The 23,039-nt window shown below is 25.9% G+C and overlaps 1 protein-coding gene across 1 annotated transcript; it reads left to right on the top strand.

Annotated features, from left to right (window-relative positions):
• Positions 1 to 1,614: 1,614 nt before the first annotated feature.
• On the top strand, positions 1,615 to 18,767 carry LOC105367315 (angiogenic factor with G patch and FHA domains 1). Its single transcript, XM_011505973.1, has 8 exons — positions 1,615 to 1,848; positions 1,929 to 2,162; positions 2,233 to 2,382; positions 2,871 to 3,039; positions 3,166 to 3,320; positions 3,394 to 4,100; positions 4,176 to 4,275; positions 18,613 to 18,767. The coding sequence occupies exons 1-8, from the start codon at positions 1,672 to 1,674 to the stop codon at positions 18,748 to 18,750; spliced, it is 1,830 nt and encodes a 609-aa protein (XP_011504275.1). The 5' UTR covers positions 1,615 to 1,671; the 3' UTR covers positions 18,751 to 18,767.
• Positions 18,768 to 23,039: the final 4,272 nt, after the last annotated feature.

Below are 23,039 nucleotides of genomic sequence, written 5' to 3' on the forward strand. Positions count from 1 at the left end.
GACAATTGATGAATTAGCGTTATTAAATGAGCAAGTACATTTAATCGAAGATTAGACCAGGTATTTACCAGGTGTAACACTTGTAAGGCCTTGAACCGATTGCACCCACTGTTGAATCGGTGCTTATAATTTACAATATCGAACCTCCCTTATCTCACAATGTTATTACTTCATTATTCAAATGGCTAACTCATTAAATCGATCTTAGATATTTCTTATAAGTACATTTAAAATATACTGCATTTTTATAATACGTAGAAAATATAAGTTCGTCATACCCGCGTGAAAATTCAAAACTTCACATCACGTTAATGTAAATATATCAAATTTCAATAATAGACATTTCAATTTAAATATCAATATTAGTTTTTAAAATTAAAATTAAACTAGATACGGTAATATTTCAATTTTGAAATAAGTAATGTTTAAAATTGTAAATAATTTTATTTTAATTATAATATTGCCGAGTTCGAATTAATTATGAACTTTTTGAGATGATCCATAAGTAAATTAATTGTTAATAATGTAATTATCAATACGCAAATGAAAGGCGATCATATTCTAATTTTTCAATTAGCAAATCACACTGTTAAAATAAAAATAAATGTTTAATTTTATTTTATTCTCTTTTTCTAAGAATTACAAACATTGTTGGAAAATTAATATATATATATATATATATATATATATATATACTGATAAATGTTCTAAAAATACTGATACACGAATATCTTTCCACACATTGAACAAATTTTCAATCGAAGTAGGCTTATCAAACCAAAGTTTACTAAATAAATCTTCAAATTATTTAGATCACTTAAATACGTAAAACTATTTATATTTATGTAAATGTAATGTAATTACAGAAGACAAGTGTGGCTATACAATAACAGTATAATTATTCATCATTTTATCTGCTAATGTCACTACCCTAATAGTGTATAACATCAAATTTTTAAAATAATATTGATAATACAGATTAAAAAATGTATAAATTTCTTATTATAACAAATATTTAAAAATAGAAAGATATAAATGCTTAAAGGTATAATGAAATAATTCAAAATATTATTTATATAATCTGATATAAATGTATCAAAATTAAAAATACTTTTTATGTATTTTTAGTCGTAACTTTACAATTTCGATCGTATTCAGTAATAATTTTAAACTTAAAAACGAATACAAACATTATAAAGTCGTCAGTATTTTTTTAATAAATAATTTTCACATTTTTGTGTTAAAATTAGTGTTAGCACTTACAACGATTATGCTTATAATAAACGTATAAAATACATTATCAATAATTATTCAATATTGAAAGTATATTTTTAAAGCAGATTTAAAGAATGGTACCCATGATACCGAATTTTGAAAATCATAAAAAAATTGAATATTCAACTCTGCATAACCTACATTCCATCCATCTTGCGTATTAGTTGTACAGTGTAGTATGTAACAAAAATTTTGTGTGTGATATAATAACAGTTTAAACAAAGTTATAAAGTGATAAAATAATAGATTTGTAACACTAAGAATCAATCTAATCCAATCTATCTATCTATCTATCTAAAGATTTATTAATTTAACATGATTTGAAATATATAAATTTGTCTAAAGCAATGTAATAGCAGAATTATTTTGTAGATAAAATTATAAATAAACTGAATAATGAAAGTAAATGAAAGAATTGTAAATTGTGCCTGTAATGAAAATATTGAAAAAAAGAATTTTACCGATGAGCTCGTTGATTTTCCACACATTATTGAATATATACAAGAACTTCAAGAGCAATTAAAGTTGCAACAAGAGGATATAACTGAATTAAAAAATAAATTAACAAATTATGTGAGTATTTTAATTTGAGTCACTTTTATATGAAGTATTATTAAAATAATATAGTTAAAACGTAATGGACATATGTTTAGGAAAATCAAATTACTCCAGAAAAAAGCTTTAAAGACAATGAAACACAATCTAATTGGTTGGAATTAGAAGAGAATTCCTTAGTTCAGGAATGGGTTATTAATAATGATAAACAAATGAGTATAGCCGATCAGGTTACACAATCTGCAGAGTTAGCTATGTTACAGACAGGTTTTGTTTATGAACAAACTACAGGCTTATATTACCACTATAATTCAGGCTATTATTATGATTCAGTATGCATTGAATTAAATGAATTTGTATTGATAATTATATCCATTTGTCATTATTCTATTTATTTTTTAGAAATCTGGCTTGTATTACAATGGAAACACTGGCACCTATTATTATTATGATAAAGAAAATAAATCTTATAAATTTCATAGCCAAATTCAAAATGACTCGGATGTATTATGTTATATTAAGGATACGATAAATGAAAATAAAAAAGAAGAGGTAAAATGTTTATATAAAAATAGAAAGTAATTCAAGTATTAAATTTATTATCTATTGCTATTGTAAAAGAATTATAATATATTTTTTTTAATTATATATAAATATACATTATAAATTATATAATCACAATGTAATTTGAAAGTTGTTATTATAATTTGCAAATACATTCATCATTTTTTTTATTTTGATTTGCTTATATCACGTTATTGTAATATAAATCATATATTTGATATAAACATACATAACTATAATAGATTTAATATTAAATTTTATAATATTAAATATATATTTGATACTTGAATTATTTAGAAATAATGCATATATTTATATAATTTTTATTCTATTAAAATAGTTTCTTGATTATAGGTTTTGGATGATATTCATGAGATAATAACTGGTCTTTCCATAATATTAATTCAAAGATTCAGGCAAAATGCCTTAGGCAATAATATTGAACTTTTGATATGGATATATATATTCCCTTACAGGCCAAAATGAAGAAAGTCAAATTGATGCAAGAAGGTAATCAGAGTAATGCTGATAAATCTAAGGAAGGAGAATGTTCGGATAATGAAGATATCGAAACCTTAAGCTCCAAAGAAGATACAAGGTCATCATCTGGTAGTAACAGTGACACTGAAAACGATGAAGGTTTATTTCTTTAGTTTTTGTATTTAAACTATATTAAAATTATAACTTATAGATTTTCTATTCTTAATATTAAATTGTATAAACATCTGTTCATTGACAAAATTATTTTAATAATTTATTTTATAAATTTAGCTAAAGTTTATCCACCATGCATGAGAATTATAGTAAAAGAGACAAATTTATCTAATCTTAAAGTTGGATCGTTATTTATTGTTACTTGCACTGGAGGAACATTGGGAAGAGAAGGAGACCATTCAGTTCTTATATCGGATATAAATATAAGCAAAGTAATTATAAAGAAGTCTTTATTATAACAATTCATTTTTAATAATTTCATTTAAAAACATTATTATTGTTTAGTATCATGCAAAAGTACAGTATAATACAAAAAAGAAAGTCTATGAAATAATTGATCTGGGTTCAAGAAATGGAACATTTCTCAATGGTAAAAGACTTTCAGCTGCAAAACAAGAATCTAATGAAACTGAAATCGTACATGGATCGATATTACAAGTTGGTTGTACAAAACTCCTATGCCATATTCATACTGGACATAAAACGTGTGGTCATTGTGAGCCAGGACTACTTTTATCTGATGCTGTTACCGATGAAAGTATATCTACAAAAACTCAACATCGATTAGAATTAAAACGATTGAAATCCAAATTTGGCATTGATCATAATAATGAATCAACATGTCGTTTAGCTTTAGGCTACCAAGACAGAGCACAATTAAGAAGAGAAGAACTTGGTTCAATAAGTAATGAAGAAATATTACAAGTTGATTGTACAAAACTCCTATGCCATATTCATACTGGACATAAAACATGTGGTCATTGTGAGCCAGGACTACTTTTATCCGATGCTGTTACTGATGAAAGTGTACCTATGAAAACTCAACATCGATTAGAATTAAAACGATTGAAATCCAAATTTGGCATTGAACAATATAATAATGAATCAGCATATCGTTTAGCTTTAGGCTACCAAGATAGAGCACAATTAAGAAGAGAACAACTTGGTTCAACAAGTGATCATTTTAAAACACAACAAAGTTCTTTGGATAAGTAAGTTTTTAGAAATGTAGTAATTCTATTTTTATTATGTCTAATTTTACAACTATATTTGTATTTTTAAATTAGACACATATCAAAAGATAATATGGGATTTAAAATGTTGCTAAAAATGGGCTGGACAGAAGGACATTCTCTTGGAAAAAGTGGTAATGGTGTAATAGAACCAGTAAGTTTCTTTTACTTTTTTGTATTTCTATAGCTCAAATATTAAAATACATATATATGTATATATAATTTATTATTTAAGTTTATTACTTAAAGTAAAAGGCATTTATTAAATACGAAAATAAATTAAAATTATTTAAGCTATAATGTAGACAAATAATAATAATTACTAGAGATGTGTTACTATGAAAATTGAAACAGATATATTTATTAAATTTTACTGACAATATTAATTTTCCTTATTATATTCATATTTTATTAATAGCAAATATAAAAAAAATTTATAATGAAATATAAATACTTAAACTTGATTATTCAAATGTTTTATTAAAAACATATTTTATTCTTACAATAATTATAATCTTATATTACAATTGTATGAATATTTATATATTGCAATTATCTTAAATATAATTATAATTATATTAATAATAAATTGCTTTGAGTAATTAATAGATGATTTTAGTTAATACAATATTACTTGTTAAGCTGCTTATACATTTTTTAATAAATTTATTTTATATAGTAATTAATATGATTTACATTATAGAAATTGTGAATCATATTATTTTATACATATTATATAAATAAAGTGAGTTTAAACAGAAATTTTTCAAATCAACAAACTTAATACTTTTTATCGAAGTTGAACATTTTTTATTGATTTTCAAAATTTAAGGAATAATTCTTTCATATTTTAAAATAACATTTAATTGGAAATGAAAAGTTTATTACTCATATATGTTTTATTTAGAAAATAAATTTGGAAAAATCTTTGTTTGATAGATAAAGTTTAATATTGTACTTCGAAATTTAATATAAAGGTACAGATTATCCAACTATTTTAATTACGTGCAATAATCGTATTTATAGCAATTACTATTAAAAATTATACATTTTCTAATTGAAAAAATATATCTTTTTTAGCTATTAAATAAATGAAAACAATTTAATAATAAAATTTCTTCGTATAATTACTTCTTATAATGTCTATTGAACCAACCTCCGTTTAGCTCTGTTTACGTAATACAGGAAGTAAAGAGTATTAGTTAAAAATTTAGTCTATACAAGTAAATATGTTGTAATATTTTCTTAGTCAATATTTCACAATGATGTCCATTAATGTTTTAAAATATATCTGGCTTAATGCAGATCATATCGATAACTTTCTATTATACTATAGAGGAAGCCCGATGAGTGCATTGAACCGATCGCCTTTGAATGCGACTAATTTTAGCAATACAATTTCGCGTTAAGTTTCATCTTCCAGATGGTCTCCTGTCAGTATATGCATCTTTTTTCACATATAATGTGTACTCTTTGATCATGCAAAGATGACATTAAGATCATATCATATCTAATAAGTATATTTAGAACTGACATTCATTTCTATATTGAAGATCAACTTGAATTTAAAAGTTTTAATTGTATTTTTGTCGGTATATAAATTATATTTAATATGCTGATTATATATCCAATCCATTTATTAATGCTAATGACTCATCGGATGAAATTGGTTTATTAATCTATAGCTTTATAAATATTACTTCTATTTATATAAGTATTTATAAATAACTATACCATTATATTGCGTTTCATAAGTGCAATAATAATATTATTATTTATATAATAAGTTTACTATTATTTATGAAATTTAATAATATATTTTATGGGCCAATCTTAATTGTTATATGTTAAATTATTATAACTCGACATGCACTCCAGTTAAATTTCTCAAAGCAAAAAGTATATAATATAATAAAATATTCAATGTAACGTCATAAAATCGTTTAAATAAAAAATATTTAAAATTTTTTTAATATTTTAATTTGTAAATATTTTAAAGGAAATTATGTCCATAAACGGCCTCCTGCCAATATAGTAGAATTAATATATACTATTTAATTTGTTATTAATATATATATATATATATATATAGCATTTAATTGATATTTCTATTTTTACTATATAGGCTTCGGTTATTATAGGTGTAATGTTTTTATATTGAAATTGATATTATTTATCTATAAACATGTATAATATTAATTTCCGTTATACTTTCCATACTACAATATTTTATTTATCTTTGTTTATAATTTATTTTTATTAAATAAGTATCTATTTAAATTTTGTTATTAATATCAATAAAAAATACAGTTAATATATATTTCATTCTATTTAAAAATAATACAATAAGTCCAATATACTTCTAATAACTATATAAATTTACAAGCAGATTATAAAAAAATATAAAATAAAATTTTTTAATAATAAGTAGAATATATTGAGTAACATTTTTGGTATAAAGGTATTTTATATAATTGATGTTGATTTAAAACAAGAAGAACATAATATAACTAAATAAAAGTATAAATAGAAGTTTTTAATTATATAATAGAAGAATATAATATAATATTATATTTCTTAATTTTTTATGGATATAAAATTGTGTGCAACTTTTACGATTACGTGATTTATTCAGATAATAAAGTCAGAATGTAACAACGACTAGAAAGAGAGTATTTTCATTTTTTTCAAATGCTTAATTATTTACATATTAAAATTGTTTGTTAGATTCTGATAATGTGTTATATATTTAATTATATATGAATATTCATTTATTTCATAATTTTCAAGTAAAATATGAAATTAGTATTGTTTAACAAATGATTCCATAAATTTTTAGATTGAAAATATTGAGTTTGCTAATCAAAAGATCTAAATATTCAGAAAATCGATATTACGTTATTAATTTTTCCTATTAAAATATACATACATTCTAATTACAAAATTTATATATATATATATATATATATATATATATATATGCAAATTTAAAATCGTCAACAAATGACTTTAATACGTATTTAATAACTGATTAGATTGATTATGATTAGATTGAGAGATACGAGACTTACATATTATAATTTTAATACAAATTAATTTACTCATAATTATGAATTAAAATATAACTTTATAATTAAACATTAAGTAAATCAAACGATTACGCATTTTATATAAAATTCAGATATTTATGCATATAATTTTAATTTCAAATTATTAATAATGATAATTACAATTTAATATATTCAATGTCCGAATGAATTTAATTAATGTATAATGTATCAAATCTTTTTACTTTACAAGTTAATAATGAATTTATGCAATATAATGTATTATAGTTAATCATTAAAACTAATTAATTTTATATTACTATTTGGTTGATAGGATAATTCTTTACGTGATTAAGTGTAAGAGTTGTTGTCTATGGAAATTCTTTAAAGAAATTGTGTCAGTGGATTATATTAATCAAAGCTAGATTACTTATTTCATTTGCACTATGTATAAAACTTACGTGCATTGTGAACATCAATATTTATTTATTTAAATAGTAAATAGGTATTTCGCTAATATTAAACAAAAAAATTATTTGTACTTTTATACAAATATAATTAATTTAATTTATTTTCTAAGATGAATTATCATCTGCATTGATTTATTGCAGTTTTATATCTGCTTTTACTATATTTTTAATATGACATTGGGAATAAATGAAATTCATTTAATAATTCAACATTTTTGTGCTATGAAGTTAATAAAGACTTTCATTGTGCTATTGTTATTATGACTATTGGATAATTTATAATATTCAATTGCATTTGAATATACATAAATTATACTTCATACTAAGAAAACTTTAATAATCTTTAATCTTTTTTTGCTGAAAGTAAAAAATATATATCCTCTTTTATATCGTCCATAAATGTAAATCTGAATAATCTGAATACCATCTGAGTAATATTAGACTTAATTTCATATTGTATTTTAAAATATTAAATCAATTATTACAATTTAAATGTATAATCATTAATTTCATGTAAGAAAATATCATTTCTTTTTATATCTATTTACATTAAAACTCTTATTTTTTAATAAAAAGTATTGAGAAATTATTAGGATCCAATCTTTGATCTCAAATTATGAATTTTAATTACGAACAAGGGCATGCTTGAAATGAAATTTCAAATTTAAATTCGAATGTATATTTTCATAAATATATAATCAAATGAGAATATCCAAAAAGAATTTTGTGTACAAACAACAAGTAAGTATTTTTTTTATATAATATTTTATATGTTCATTTTTCTTAATTTTTAAAATTTTATCTCTTGCAATAGATTTTTCCTTGATAATAATATTATTCGGTAATATTGTATTATTAATATGATGAATATTATACCAACAATAAGTTCTATTGGTTTTACATTTATAAGGAACTAATAATTAATATTCAAGCCATTATATAATTCGATTGTAATAATAATGGATCAATTAATATCAAATAATGGGTGAAATGACTATATAAATAAAAAACTAATTTAAATATATTTATTTATCTACTGTATTCATTGATCGAAAAATATAATAATTTTTCAAAAAACTAAAATAATTTTGTTTTCTTGTTATTTAAAATATTATAATATTCCTATGATTAATATTAAAATAATAAATAAATAATAATTGATACTTGATAAATGATAATTGATAAATGATGGGCTATAGATGATAATTTTTTAAATAGTAGATAATTGATAATAATTTTATTTAATGGATTTATTATATAAGAAAGTATAATTTACAAAAGAATCTGAGAAAATTTATAAAATATATCTACGCTGTGGGAATATAATTTGTATTACTTTTTTTTTTTTTTAATATTGATAGCATATGTATCATACATATGTAATAATATTTGAATTGAAAATTACCTTAGTATATTACTAATAATGTAAATGAACTACTTTGATGCATGCTGCATTTTACTCAACAGTTGATCATAATTCATAATATTTGTGCAGTACCATCGCATTTTAAAGAGATTACTTTTATATGGTACTTATTAAGTTACAGAAGATAATGTATGATATAATAGATATTCTGGTAACAACTCAATTCCCCGTTGTCTTATTTCGTTAAATAAGTATTCACCATTGAGAATATTGTTGCATGTATTTCTTAAATAAATTGTAAATTTATTAATTATAACGAAGTAATAAGGTCATTAATGAGCTAAATTACTTAAGCTATTATATAGTGTGATATGATTAATGAATTTTACTTGAATTGTCGTTCGTCTTGTTGTTTACAATCTTATTATATTAATCGAAAGAATGCAATGGGTTAATATAGGAATTAACGATAGAATGAGTAAGAGAAAAAGAGAACACAGGGGCGAATGAACGAGCGATGAGTGACGTCTACTGTTAGCTCTCACCGCGCTATAATGAATGCAAATGTATTGAAATCCAAATCATTATTTTGTCTAGACGCATCACATGTGCTATTGTCTGTTGCGCTGGGCACTCGTTCATCCTGTTTTAGCCAATTGTCATTACCATTCTTATTCCTTTTTCCATTTATTATTATTGGTCATCTATTAATATAGAGTATTTAAATATTTACGTCTCCAATGTACAAATTGTCTGCTTAATTGAGTAGTAACTTTCGTACAGAAGTGCATTCAACCACGTTAAAATTAAATTGCGCGAATTTATATGGATGCAAGGTAGTGTTGGTATTACTGAATTACAGCTTTCATAAGCTCAAATTAATTGCAAGTTATATTAGTGTAGTAAAATACGCTGCAAAAGGCAAGATTCAATCGGATTATAGTTCTGATCATACTTTTAATCGTCAATAAATATACACTTCTTATTCCAGATGGTAAAATCGTTTTTACAATATGAACGTATATCTTTCTCCTCTCTTTTTCTCTACCCCTTTCACTAACTTTTATCAAATTACATTTACATTTCACTCTATTACAAACTTCAGAGAGTAGGGAGATAAGAAAAAAATCCGCGGTATTAAAGAGTGTTTTTATTCGCATAGACGTTTTATGCTCGCAACCGAGATGACTTTATCTCTGCAGGTGCACTTGCGTAAACTCGTACCATGACTTGACCTATTCCAAAGCTCAGAAACACGCATACGTACACGTAAAAGTATTTTAAAGTAAAAATGAAGCTCGAAGGCTCCCATAAAAAGCTACATTGTAAAGCAGCGGAAATAGCCATTGTAAAAGCTCTAGGTTATAGAAACTTGGAAATTGACGACATTCATGAAGTTAGGAATATAAAAAAAAAAAAAAAAAAAAAAAAAAAAAAAAAAAAAGAATCAATGGAAAAATTGGAGTTAATTAAAAAAAAATCTGATATTTGAATATATAGTAAAAATGCTGAAGAATAATCATAAATAGATGCGATAAATACTTTTATAAAAAATAATCTCCTTTTACCTTTGTTATTGATAGGTACCATTTTGTTTAGTATTTTTGATACTCATTTCTACGAAATATAGAACTTATTTTAAACTACTTACATTATATTAATATACGTACATATATATGTTTTCCTATTCTATAAAATATTTTACAAATATAATTGCAACTATATTTGATATTACTATATCCACTTACTTGTATATAAAAATTTTAAAGTCTTTACTAAAAGCGAAATATCTACAACTTTTTTTTTTATAAAGTATTCATACATTATGCATACATTTTCTTTGAGAGTTAACTAGCATTAAAACTAACATTCATAATTTCGTTCATTTCTGAAATAGATGAATTATTTAAAATTCATTAAAAATCATAATTAAATAAATAAAAATATGCTTCATCTCTTTAAAACAAAATAATTGATACTTACAGTTAACTTTGATAAGTATTCTAATGTTCTGTAAGTAATGTATAAAGAAGTATTATCATCATAAATTGACGAGTTATTCTGTTAATATATGAGATAAATATGTAAAAGTGTTAAGCTTATACAGATACCTGAAGCTATATGTAATATTAGGCAAGTGTAATATTATTTAAAACCAAATGCATTTATATTAAAAATATATTCTTATTTTTATTTATTTTATAATAATGAAGTGAAATACCATTTAGATTATAAAATTATGCAATTCCAGCACATGCTAACAAATTTTATAGGTTATTTCACTTTATTTTAATTATGCGAAAGTCTTCAATTATCAAACAAAATTATATAAGAATATGTATTTTTTATAGTTTTTTGTTATAATAAATCTTAGTTTTTATATAACAAAATTTGATAAACCTTTTAGAGATCGTGATGATTATATAGAATATATAATTATATACTAAATTTAAAAAATCATGTTATCGCCCATATTGATTTCCAAGAAGTAGTATTCTACTCAGACAACTATTATAATTTTTCGCTAATCATCGGTGTTTCAAAAATTTCTTTTGCATTCGCCTAACATCTAAAGGAAAACTTTTCTAAATAAAAATTGCGCATCATCTTCGTAGTAAAATTTATATTTAATCTAATTAAGTTCTTAAAAAGTTTCTACTAGAAATTAATTCTAAGAATGATAATCCTATCATCTAACAAATGTTGTTTAGGATACAAAAGAAATGTATCGAATAATTATTAGTTATTGTTTAATAATGCAATTCGTGAATTGATGAATATATTTTATTTAAATTACAACATATATTGTCTATTAAAAGCAGAATTTTAGGATAAAATTATTCAAATAAGATACTTAGCTAAAGTATTACTTTCATCAGTAACTGAATTAAAGTATTATTTGTGGTGTAACATAAATTGTAAAATATTGACTTATCCACTGAAAAAAAAGAAAGGTGTACCACGTATTTTGAAAAGTTAAAATTTGAAAATCTATTATTATTAATTATTAATTTATATGAATGACTAATAATATTTTATTAGTAATATTAATTACATAGATAATTACATAGATACATATAATACTAATAATATAGATGAAAATATAAATTTCTTATTAGAAAATATCAATGTCTTTATTTAAAATTTTATCTTTAAATTTTCTCTCTAATTTCGTTTCTACATTATTCATTAAAGATTTTCTTTTGTTAAAATTTCCTACACATCAGAAACTCTTTATTTTTCAACATTTATTTTATTTGTATTAATGTATCACAACCCTAACGTAATATACAAAATCATGAATAGTTTTATGAAATTTTCTGCATGAGATTTTTTTTTTTTTATTTTTACTGAGATTTAACTTACTGAGATTGAAAGATACGTATGAAAAAAAATTTTAATTACTCAAATAATTATTTTTGTAATTTGTTTATTTATAATCAGATAATCAATAAAAAATATTAAAAAGTTGTTAAATTATATTCTATTCTATTATATTATAAATTATATTTTCGATCCATTTGTTGTTCAAAATGATTAAATATATCTATATCTGTTTATATATCATTTCGTTTGAATTTGCTTTGCTTTTTTTTTTTAGAAAAAAGTTTTTTTTACAAGTAACCGATCAAAGTCGCTGATATTTTAATATGAATGTAACTTATTTTTATATTTTCAATCTTAAGTAATTAGTAAATTAATAATATATTTTTAATTATAATTGAGGAAACAGTTGAAAATTGTGTAATAAAATTCATTTTATTAAAGTGTCTTACTAGATTTTGTATGTCACTACTTATAATACATTTTCACTAAAGTACTTATTGAATTTATATTATAAATTTAATGTTATAGTTTTATATTAAAAACTATTTTACAGATCTGAAATAAAACTATAATTCTGAATTGAAATTTTGAATTTCAAATTGAAACGTTTAATTAAAATTCTATAAACGATTATTGCAGTTTATCAAAAATATCAACAATTCATAAATTAGTTCGTTGTAATAAATTAAAATTATAATATAAAAATTGAATATTTTGTAAGAGAACCATCAATACGCATATCATTGTATATGGATAAAAAAAGCAAGTAAACATGCAGTTATATTTTATTTTTATAAAATTATTATTCTTACAATAAGGATCTAATAGATAGTAGCCGATGCGAATAATTGGAGCTTGGTTAATCAAACCTTTTTAAAGAGACAATTGCTTTTTCATTGTATATAATGAATTCTATCAAACCAATCGAACAAGGCAGTACCGTACGGAAAGTATGGCATGATTATATATAACTGACTTAGTTCACCGGATACTCTCTTTTATACTTCCTTGTGCTTCGCTCTTACTTGAATTCTGAACGAAAAAGAGACAGTAAACCGACAAATGAAAACATAGAGAAGTTGAGATAGAAAGGGAGAGAGAGAGAGAGAGAGAGAGAGAGAGAGAGAGAGAGAGAGAAGAAGAAGAAGGAAAATATGAATTTATAGCTACAATGGAATATATATGATTCTCTATTCAATTTTCAGTATTCACAATAATAGTTTATTTTATAATTCAGTGAATTTAATTTCTTATAAATGTTTGATAATAGTTTTAAATTAAAAGAAAAAGAGTATTTTTAATTATTTACAAGTATACAAGTCTTTAATATCTACATATACGTTTATAGTATTTTGGAAATATATATTGTTAAGAAATATATCGAGTGAAATTTAGTCAAATTAGTAAGCAGTATCCTATAGTAACAGTAAGTAGTATTATCATCTAAATTATAAATTTTTATTGATTTTTGTTTGTTAAATAGATAGAATTTTGTTATTCTCATCATTAAAAAATTTATTTATTTCGATAATATATATGGTCGTTTTAAACAAATAAGAAAACTAGGCATTTACATGTATGCAGTGCAGTCGTATACTGTTGTAGACAGTGCCACTATACTACTACGTTTAAACATATAAATAATAGATATATAAATATTTTTTGTATAATTACGTTAATTTATGTAACGTATTTCATTACATAATATATTATTCTTTAAATATTTATCTAAGTTTTTATAGAGAGCTAACATTTTTAAGGTTTCGAGATGATGGAATTCAATAAAATTTCTGATATTCAAACATCAAATTTATTTGCCTATATTCGGTCTTCTTTTTTTTCTTCTATAATGTCGCTTAAATAACAATCTAATAGAAAATAATGCGGTATTTGCAAATTCTTTTTATAATGCACTAATCGAAAGAATTATATGTATGAGTAGTTATAATTATTACCTTGATAGTGTGACTAAATTATAAACAACTACTATTTTTAATAACATTTTTATATATTATTTTAAAGCAGGTCTAAAATAATAAATGTTATTGATTATTATTATTATATATTTTGTTTTACATTAGAAATATACAACTTTATTATCAAAGAATTAAATAATTATAAATAATATTATCCGTTAATCTAGTATAAAATAATTTTTAGGCTTAAATTAGTTATAAATAAATTTTTCATTATGTTTTATTTGCTTTTTTTTTTAGATTTAGTCTTTTTATTGTAAATGTTCCTCAATAAATTTTTTTATTAAAATATTTTAAAATTACATTACAATTCCATTTTCATTTAATAAATTCGATGAGAAAAATGAAAATTATTTTCAGAAACTGTGGTCGGTAATGTTTAATCATTTTAAATTCAATTATATTAATGTCACAGTGATAAAAGTAGTTCTTGCCAAATAATACAGTTCAATTTTCTTGGCTCTAATTTCAGAAATTATCAGAAGTATTAATTATTATCTTATTTCGATTTATCATTCCATTTAATTATTTTTTATTTCTAGCATATAAGTGGAGTTAAATTGGTGAATGTAAATATGTTTGATGTAAATATGTCTGACATAAATGAGTATTTAAATGAAGTTCCATTATTTTGATGGCTAAGCTCTGCTTATGATAAGTTTCAGTGTAGATGACATTTAAATGTGGCTAGATGTAGCTTTTAGATATGATATGCCAATAATTGAATTATATGTATCATTGTATATTTATACAAGATTTTAATACATATAAAGTACAAAATTATTGAGCGCGTTTATTTTAATTTTTATTACAATATTTTAATCAGTGTATCGATGTAGTATATATTGAATTATAAAACTAAATCATTAATCATTAAAAATGCAAAGCCAGTGGATCGTTTGATTTGTACACATTAGTATTATGTTTGAAATAATTTTCTTAAGTCCTGTAGAATATAATAATAATATAGAAAGCCTTACTAAAAGTTTGCCGAAACTATGCAAATAAACCAATTAGAAATTGAAGGATTTTGGAGAATGGTCCACACAATACGAAGTTGATACGGCTCGAAATAAATGCTTTTACCATGTTCCATAAAATGTGCGGCAAAACGAGGGCGCGTCGACTGATCCGCAAAAATCCCTAAGAAAACCCAATGAAAGGAAAAGGGCCCGAGAGAATAATCGACGAGGGATTATATAAGGGAAATAAAAAGAATGGGAAAATGTACGAAGAATGAGTGGGAAGGAAGGAAGGAAGGAAGGAAGGAAGGAAGGAAGGAAGGGAAGGAGGATCGCATCCCCAAACCAATATATATAGAAAGTGCCGAATTTATCACTAAATTTATCTCCTTTCGAGAAACTTGCTCGATGCATTGTCGATGGGATGAGATGAGAAGGGTTATTCGGGTTATTTGGGTTATTGGGGTATATTTAGGGAGGGAGGGAGGGAGGGAGGGAGGGAGGGAGAGATATTGTCGTTGGCGGGCAAGTAATTGTTGGCCAGCCGTCCTGAAATAGCTCAGGGCGAGCGGGGCTCGGCCGGTGTCGCGGCCGCCGGCAGTGTGGGAGGCAACAGGTGGGTTGCCGGAGCCGCAAATAAGTCCGGCAGAAATCCTGGGCGTCTAGACGCTCGGTTTTCCGAGCTTCGCGTCGTCCCTGCCGCCGACACTCCCAACACCGCAGCGGCATCGGCCGCCGTCGAATTTATTCGGCTCATTGAGTAACGCTTGCCCTCCCCTTCCTTATCCCCGCTCCACCGCCAAACCTCAAACCCACCGAATAACCATCTCAATCCCCTTTCTGTCCACTGCCCGTCACGCCCCCGTACATCTACACCACCAATTTCCGAGGCCGAAGTTACGCAAGCGATTCGCGAGGCCTCGCGAGTCTTGCACTTTACACGCGGGAGGGAGCGGAGACGGGGGAGCTCCTCTTCCGTCGTCCTCCTATCGCAGCCAGACACGGCTTCCGTCTGGGTAAACATGTCCAGGACATTCATCAGAGGATTATCGCGCGCGCGCACACGCCAAACGCCTAGAGGCTAGTGGCGGCGCGTACGTGTTTATCTAGTTTAGTCTAGACTTTAGTCGGGTCAAACACTAATTAACGCTTAGCAAACAGCGGCGGTAGTCGGTGGCTGGTGATGCCGTCGCCGTTGCCACCGCCGCCGCTTGCCAACCGACTCCCTTTTCCGCGGTCTTTAATGGAGAGCAACCAAAGAACAAAGTCATTCACGCTTTCAGTCGGCGGCAAACTTTCCGACGCGAATAATATGCGGCTATAATGCCGTCTGCATTGAAATCGGCTGACAGGTCTGGCTAGACCAGACAAACCGGGACAAACTTTCGAACTAGCACAGTTCGTCTGGCCGATCCCCTCCACCTCTGGCACCGCCGCCGTAACCGCCGTCGCCACCGCCGTTACCGCCTCCTCTTACGCCTGACACGCCGCCGGTGCTCAGCCTGCCAACATCATCCTCCTTGTGGACGTTGTTGCATCCACTAACGATAGCTAACGATTACGAGAACGGCGATGACGATGACGTTGACGATGACATCGATCACTCCTCACCCGATCGCCTACTGAACGGGGCCAAGTATTAATTCAGCGGATTTGCCATTATTCGTGTATGAGAGGAAATATTGTGGAGTCCCGTCAACTCATCGATCCTTCTGCGCGCCCTTTTACCTGCCTTCTTTGTTTTTTCAATTTATCATTCATGCCTACGAGAATCAAATTTAGCCTGCAGTTTCCAGATCGCAAGCGTATTAGCACATACATATTTATGTCTTGTAGCTTGAGTTTCGAAAAAATTCACGGTTGGTCTTTTATATTTTTTGTGTCTCTCTGTTTGTTTTTGTTTCCTAACTTGTGTAGCTACTAAATGATTCTCCAAAATAAACGGGGGTCTGCACTTTTAAAGAGTCGTATAGTTGTCAATCAAAATGTCGTTAGGAGGCTAGCGTGTCTAGACGCTCGAATTCTCTTTCCTTTTCTTCTCTTCTCTTGCCTATAATTCGTCTCTCTTCTCATGTTTTGCCTTCTCTCTCTCTCTCTCTCTCTCTCTCTCTCTCTGCTTTTACTGGTTCGTACATTCACTCACTCATTGGCTTCGCTAAAGCAGAGTCGCTCCGCCTGCAAACCAACTCTGCTCTTAAGGGGCCTGCGTATTTGAAAAATTTTAAATGTCCAAGTCGATCTCAAAAAGAACTTGAAGGACAAGAGAGAGGAGAGAGGAGAGGAGAGAAGAGGAGAGGAGAGGAGAGGAGAGGAGTGGAGAGGAGAGGAGAGGAGAGGAGAGGAGAGAGAAACAGGAGAGAGAGAGAGAGAAAGAGAGAGAGAGAGAGAGAGAAAGAGAGAGAGACGTTGGCTTTAAATCTACTCGTGGTTGTCTCGAGCGCCGCGCGCCACTGATTGTGAGTCAAGTGGCTGTCCCCCGACTTCTTCGGTCTCATTTACATCCAGACGAAAGAACGAAGAATTAGCAACTGAGAACCCCAAATTCAGAAGGAGCACTTGGCCCAAATGTGGGCGCGACTAGACACAAGATCCTCTATGCGCGGAAAAAGCCTCGAGATACTCGCTCCCACACATGTACTTATACATACTTACCAGACAGACCAAACAATTCATATTGATTTCTTTCAAAATTCGCTGATAATTCATAACAATGAATTCGGAAACATGAGCTTCTTTAAATTTTTCTTCGTTTGAAACTGATTTGTACTTATTTTCTTGCATCTTAAATAAAAAACAAAATAATAAAATTCTATTTGTGAAAGTTCAATTGGTAAATAAATATATTCGATAATGCCAATTAAATTAAAGAACTTTTACAGAATTTATTGTACTTGGAATTTAATTATATGAATTATATTTTAGTTAGGAGCATTCATTTGATTATAAAATAATAATTTTAAGTCAAATATTAAAAAATTAATTTAAAATTTTATCTTTTAATGAGAAGATGAATTAATTATGAAATAAAATTACTATATTCAAACATTGCTAATTTTATCAAATTCATAACGCATTTATAATATGAGAATATCATTATAATTTATATAAGTACTTTTTATTATATAGAATTCATTCCACTTCAAAGCCTTAATCTCTTGTATATTCAAAATTTTAAAATAATTATTTGCTCTGATGTAAACTATGCGTATAAGAAATTTATAAACTCCGTTATTTTGTAACGTACGCAAACTGTATGCAAAATTCTTTGAAATGCACTGTTCCGATTCTATATTGTCGATTATAATTATATATGCAATTTAGATAATCATATTTATATTTTCAGATAACTCTAGCACCAGTTTTTAATAAGGCCGGTTTCGGTTCAAAAGGTCAAACCTGTACTGCTCAAAAGGATTCCAACATTGAAAAGAAAGAAAATATGCAACAAACTGAACAATGTATCAATGAAATGAAAAATTGAATCTATTTTTACAATAATTTTCCTTGTATTTAAAATGGTTTATATATTATTTTGTAAAAACGTAATTTAATAATTTCAATATAAAATAAATAAAGTAAAATAATTTAATTAAATAGTTAATTAAAGTAAATAAAAATAAAATCTAAAGGTTATTGAATATCATAAACCTAATAAAGTAGGTAGGTATCTTAAAATAAGGTACTATTATTTTTTAGTTGCTAATAATTTAAAATATATATTATTGTATTAGAAATTTTTTAATATAAATAATATTTTAATTGATAAAAAAAGAATAATATTGACATTTAGTAGATATATTTATCTTTGAAATATTTGTAATTAGAAAAAATTAGATAGAATACTAATTAAATTTTTTTATTTATTATTGTTTGAAGTATTTCTATTCAATACAATAAAAAATAACATAATTTTACTGTACATAATAATTTACTGCAATGAAAAATTCTAATTATTTCTAAGCGAAAAGAAATTTGTAATTATGAAATTAAAGTAAAAGGAAATTTTATCTTTTATGCAAATATTATTATTAATATAATTTAAATAACATATGTGAAAATGCTTAAATATAATAACTATAGTATTTATTATATAATACAGTATTCACATAAATAATTCCTTTTATTTCCAATTTAAAAAAATTTTTTCAGCATATAATTTAAATAATAATTTAAATACAATCAATTGTTACTATTATTATGAAATTATAATCATTATTGAAAAAAATATCAATAAAGATTTTATTACAAACACTTGATGTACTATTAATATTTTGTAAAAATAAATCAATAAACCATACATTATTTATTACTCTTAACGATACTTTAGAATGTAGTTAACAAATATATTTGAAATAGAATTTGTTGAAATTAATATTATTTTGATTTCATTTTATTTGTTGTAATTTACTTATAAATCTACAAGTTTCAAATTATTGAAACTTTACATTATTAGAACATATTTTTAAAATTATAAAAAAAGATTTTAGTTTGATCAATATTTTATTCTATGATTTATATATTTGATGATATTTACAAGTTGGAAATAGTAATTGGAGGGCAATAAATTTGCAGCAAACATCTATTTTATCAAAATATTACATGTTTAAAGATTATAATACAATTAATGACTAAGTTTATAAAAAAATAAGTAAGAATAAGTAATAAGACCGTAGAATTATTTGAGTAATTGTTAATTGTATTACTAAAAAAAAAATTTTGGTTAAAAAATAAAACAGGATTATAATACTTGAAACGATACTGTATATGTTAAGGGATATCGTAAAAAGGAGTATTGGTAAAAAAAAATTGTCCACACGCGTAATTATATTTCTTACTTTGCCTCTTGACTTTTTAACGAGATTGAATGACACTTTCAAAAATTACTTACAATAATAATAATAGTCGTTTATATATTTTAAATTATATAAAAATAGAATGCATAAATATATTTTCTTTTTGTAATATGAAATTTCTTATTTTGTTTCTTATTATCATTATTTTTTGAAAGTACTCTACTATCATTGTTTTATTGAATAACGCATGATTTACGCGAATCATTATCTCTGTCAGTATGCCCGTAAAGTGAAAATATCTAAGCTCTGAAGTAGAAAATAGAAATAAAAATATCTCAGTCAGTTAAGAAAATATAACGATCGGATGTATAAACTTCAACTATTTATTCTTTTTCATGCTAATAATAACGAATAGCGCACCCGCTCTTATTTTTTACATCTCTTGATAGATTTTAAGAACCTCGATTCTGGTATTTCGAAACTCGCCAAAAAAGGGACGATAAAGGTTTATTGGATTTTTTTCCACAGTCAAACAGCTGCTGCTATACAAGGTCAACCGATAGTAAAGTGAGAGGAGAGAGAGAGAGAGAGAGAGAGACAGGGAGACAGACAGACAGACAGACAGACAGACAGACAGACAGACAGACAGACAGACAGACAGACAGACAGACAGACAGACAGACAGAGCGAGAGAGCACGGATAATTGTGACTGGATGTCCGAAAACAGAGACTGTACTCTGTAAGCGCGTGTCACTCTCGAAATGGTGCAGAAAGTGTCATAACTGCGAAACTGACTTTTTTACTCGCACATAATGACGTGTTAATTAAAATCTACGCAATAATTATAATATATAATATACTTGGAATTTTAATGTGATGCGATAACTATATTCAATGAGCTTATTACAATAATTGACATGTACGATTGTTTTTGTGATTGTATTTGTTATGTACGATTTATCTCGTAAACTACCTTTTAACACTATTCTTCGCATTATATAATCTCGGTAATAAGTCTCATAATAATTGATACACCTCAAAAGTATCTAGCACTATGATTTTTAATCATTTAGTTACATTTTTATTAACCTAAAGGTTATCTAGACAATACGCGGAATTTCTCTAGTACAGATTGTATATTGATCAAAACTACTGAAATAATTTAGAAATGCACCTACATAATACTAAACATAATACAAAATGAATAATACCTGAAAAGTAGTGTTTTTAAATTCTTTAATATAAAATTATTGAAATAATGATTAATACTTCTTTTACAAAACTAAATATGAAACGAATGAAGTTAACTATATCAATTATCTGGAAAATTGCGTCTTTATTGGAAATAAAAAATAATAAGTATAATATATGAAATTCTTGTTGGTTTCATTTTTAGATTTTGAATTAATTTCTTCAAACTTGTAGATTTCATTACTTATCGAGCTTTATCACATAGCCACCAACGGATGTGAAAGTTAAAATATATTACATTCGATAAATAAGTTATATCAAGATATTATAGCTCAAATTAAAACGTTTTTCACAATTTCTCAATAAAAGAGCATTTTATTATTCAATTATTGTTTACTTTATTACTTCTATTTCGTTTTTGTTTTTACTTACCCCATTGAGCTTTTAGTGATTTAAATAACAATTAAATTGAATTGAATCGAGAATGTTTTAAATTTGAATGTGAATATTTGATTAAAGAAATTATGGTACTCAAAGAAATTATACATATTATTTATGTATCATTCGTTCTCAAAATTTGGAGCACTTAATCTTTTTGTTGCCTGGCATAATAAGGTTTATTATTTATCTTATATCTAAGATTGTATTTACTTAATTTTCATCAGTTTCAGCTTCCGGATTCTTTCATTATTTCATTGCATACTAATTAAGACAACGCAATAAGTCTACTCTAAAAATCGTTTGACGAGTATTATGATGTTTTGAATAAAGATTATTTGCAATTATTTAGATATTTTTCACAATGTAACACCGTTTATTGACAGAAAATCGTTTTCAAAATAATAGCGGTTTAATAATTAATGATATTGTCTATGGAATCGACAATTCTCTAGAATAAAAAAAAAAAAAAAAAAAAAAAAAAAAAAAAAAAAAAAAAAAAAAATAGATTCACATTCTTGTTCGTGATGTTTTCCCTTGTTAGTAAGCTATATCGTACAAAACGTGTAGCTTATCAGTTACAACTATACTATACTTTATTCTGTGTTATATCGCTTGCTCAGCTAATTCATACAATATCTTGAAGAGACTAGTCTCAATACTTCAAATAACCCTACAAATGTTATAAAGTATTCTAATTTAAATAGATAAGAATATATTGAATTTATATTAAACTTATGAATTTGAATATCTACCTAATAATAGTTGGTAAAATTATTTCGAGAAATAACAGTCATACATAACTTCTAAAAACAGCGAATTTCCACGATTTCCCGACTACTACTTACAAAATACGACTCCACATAGTATACCAAAGAAAAGTTTGTCATCTGCAGTAGCCTTTTGTATAATATAGGTTGTGCATCCTTATTTATTTCTTTACTATTCTTTATACACGTTCTTTCTATACAAGTTTAGAGACGTTGTGAGCGCACTCACATTTTTATAAGCTCCATAAAATCGGTCGAGAGAGTCTTCAAAAATAGTTTATCTGTCTCTCTTTTATTTCTCACTTTCATCGTGTCTGCTCTTCCCTCTTCCTACATCTCTTTTTTCCAGTTTCTCGCGCTCGAAAAAGACAGCATTAGAGCGCTTCAGGTATAAAATTGACTTTTTATCGTGGAAGCTGAAAGAGACAGGAAATTAGTCAGCGACCTTTACGGAGATTCCTAAAGCGCTTCCTTTTATCTTCTTTCCCCTTGTTCGAATACCAACAGATTTTAGTAGGCATATCGATACTTAAGTTAATGTACCTAATTTTTCTTGCAGCTATTAATGCTCACTCTT

This window comes from Ceratosolen solmsi, unplaced genomic scaffold (assembly GCF_000503995.2).
Source record: "Ceratosolen solmsi marchali unplaced genomic scaffold, CerSol_1.0 scaffold7, whole genome shotgun sequence".
Classification (NCBI taxonomy): domain Eukaryota; kingdom Metazoa; phylum Arthropoda; class Insecta; order Hymenoptera; family Agaonidae; genus Ceratosolen; species Ceratosolen solmsi.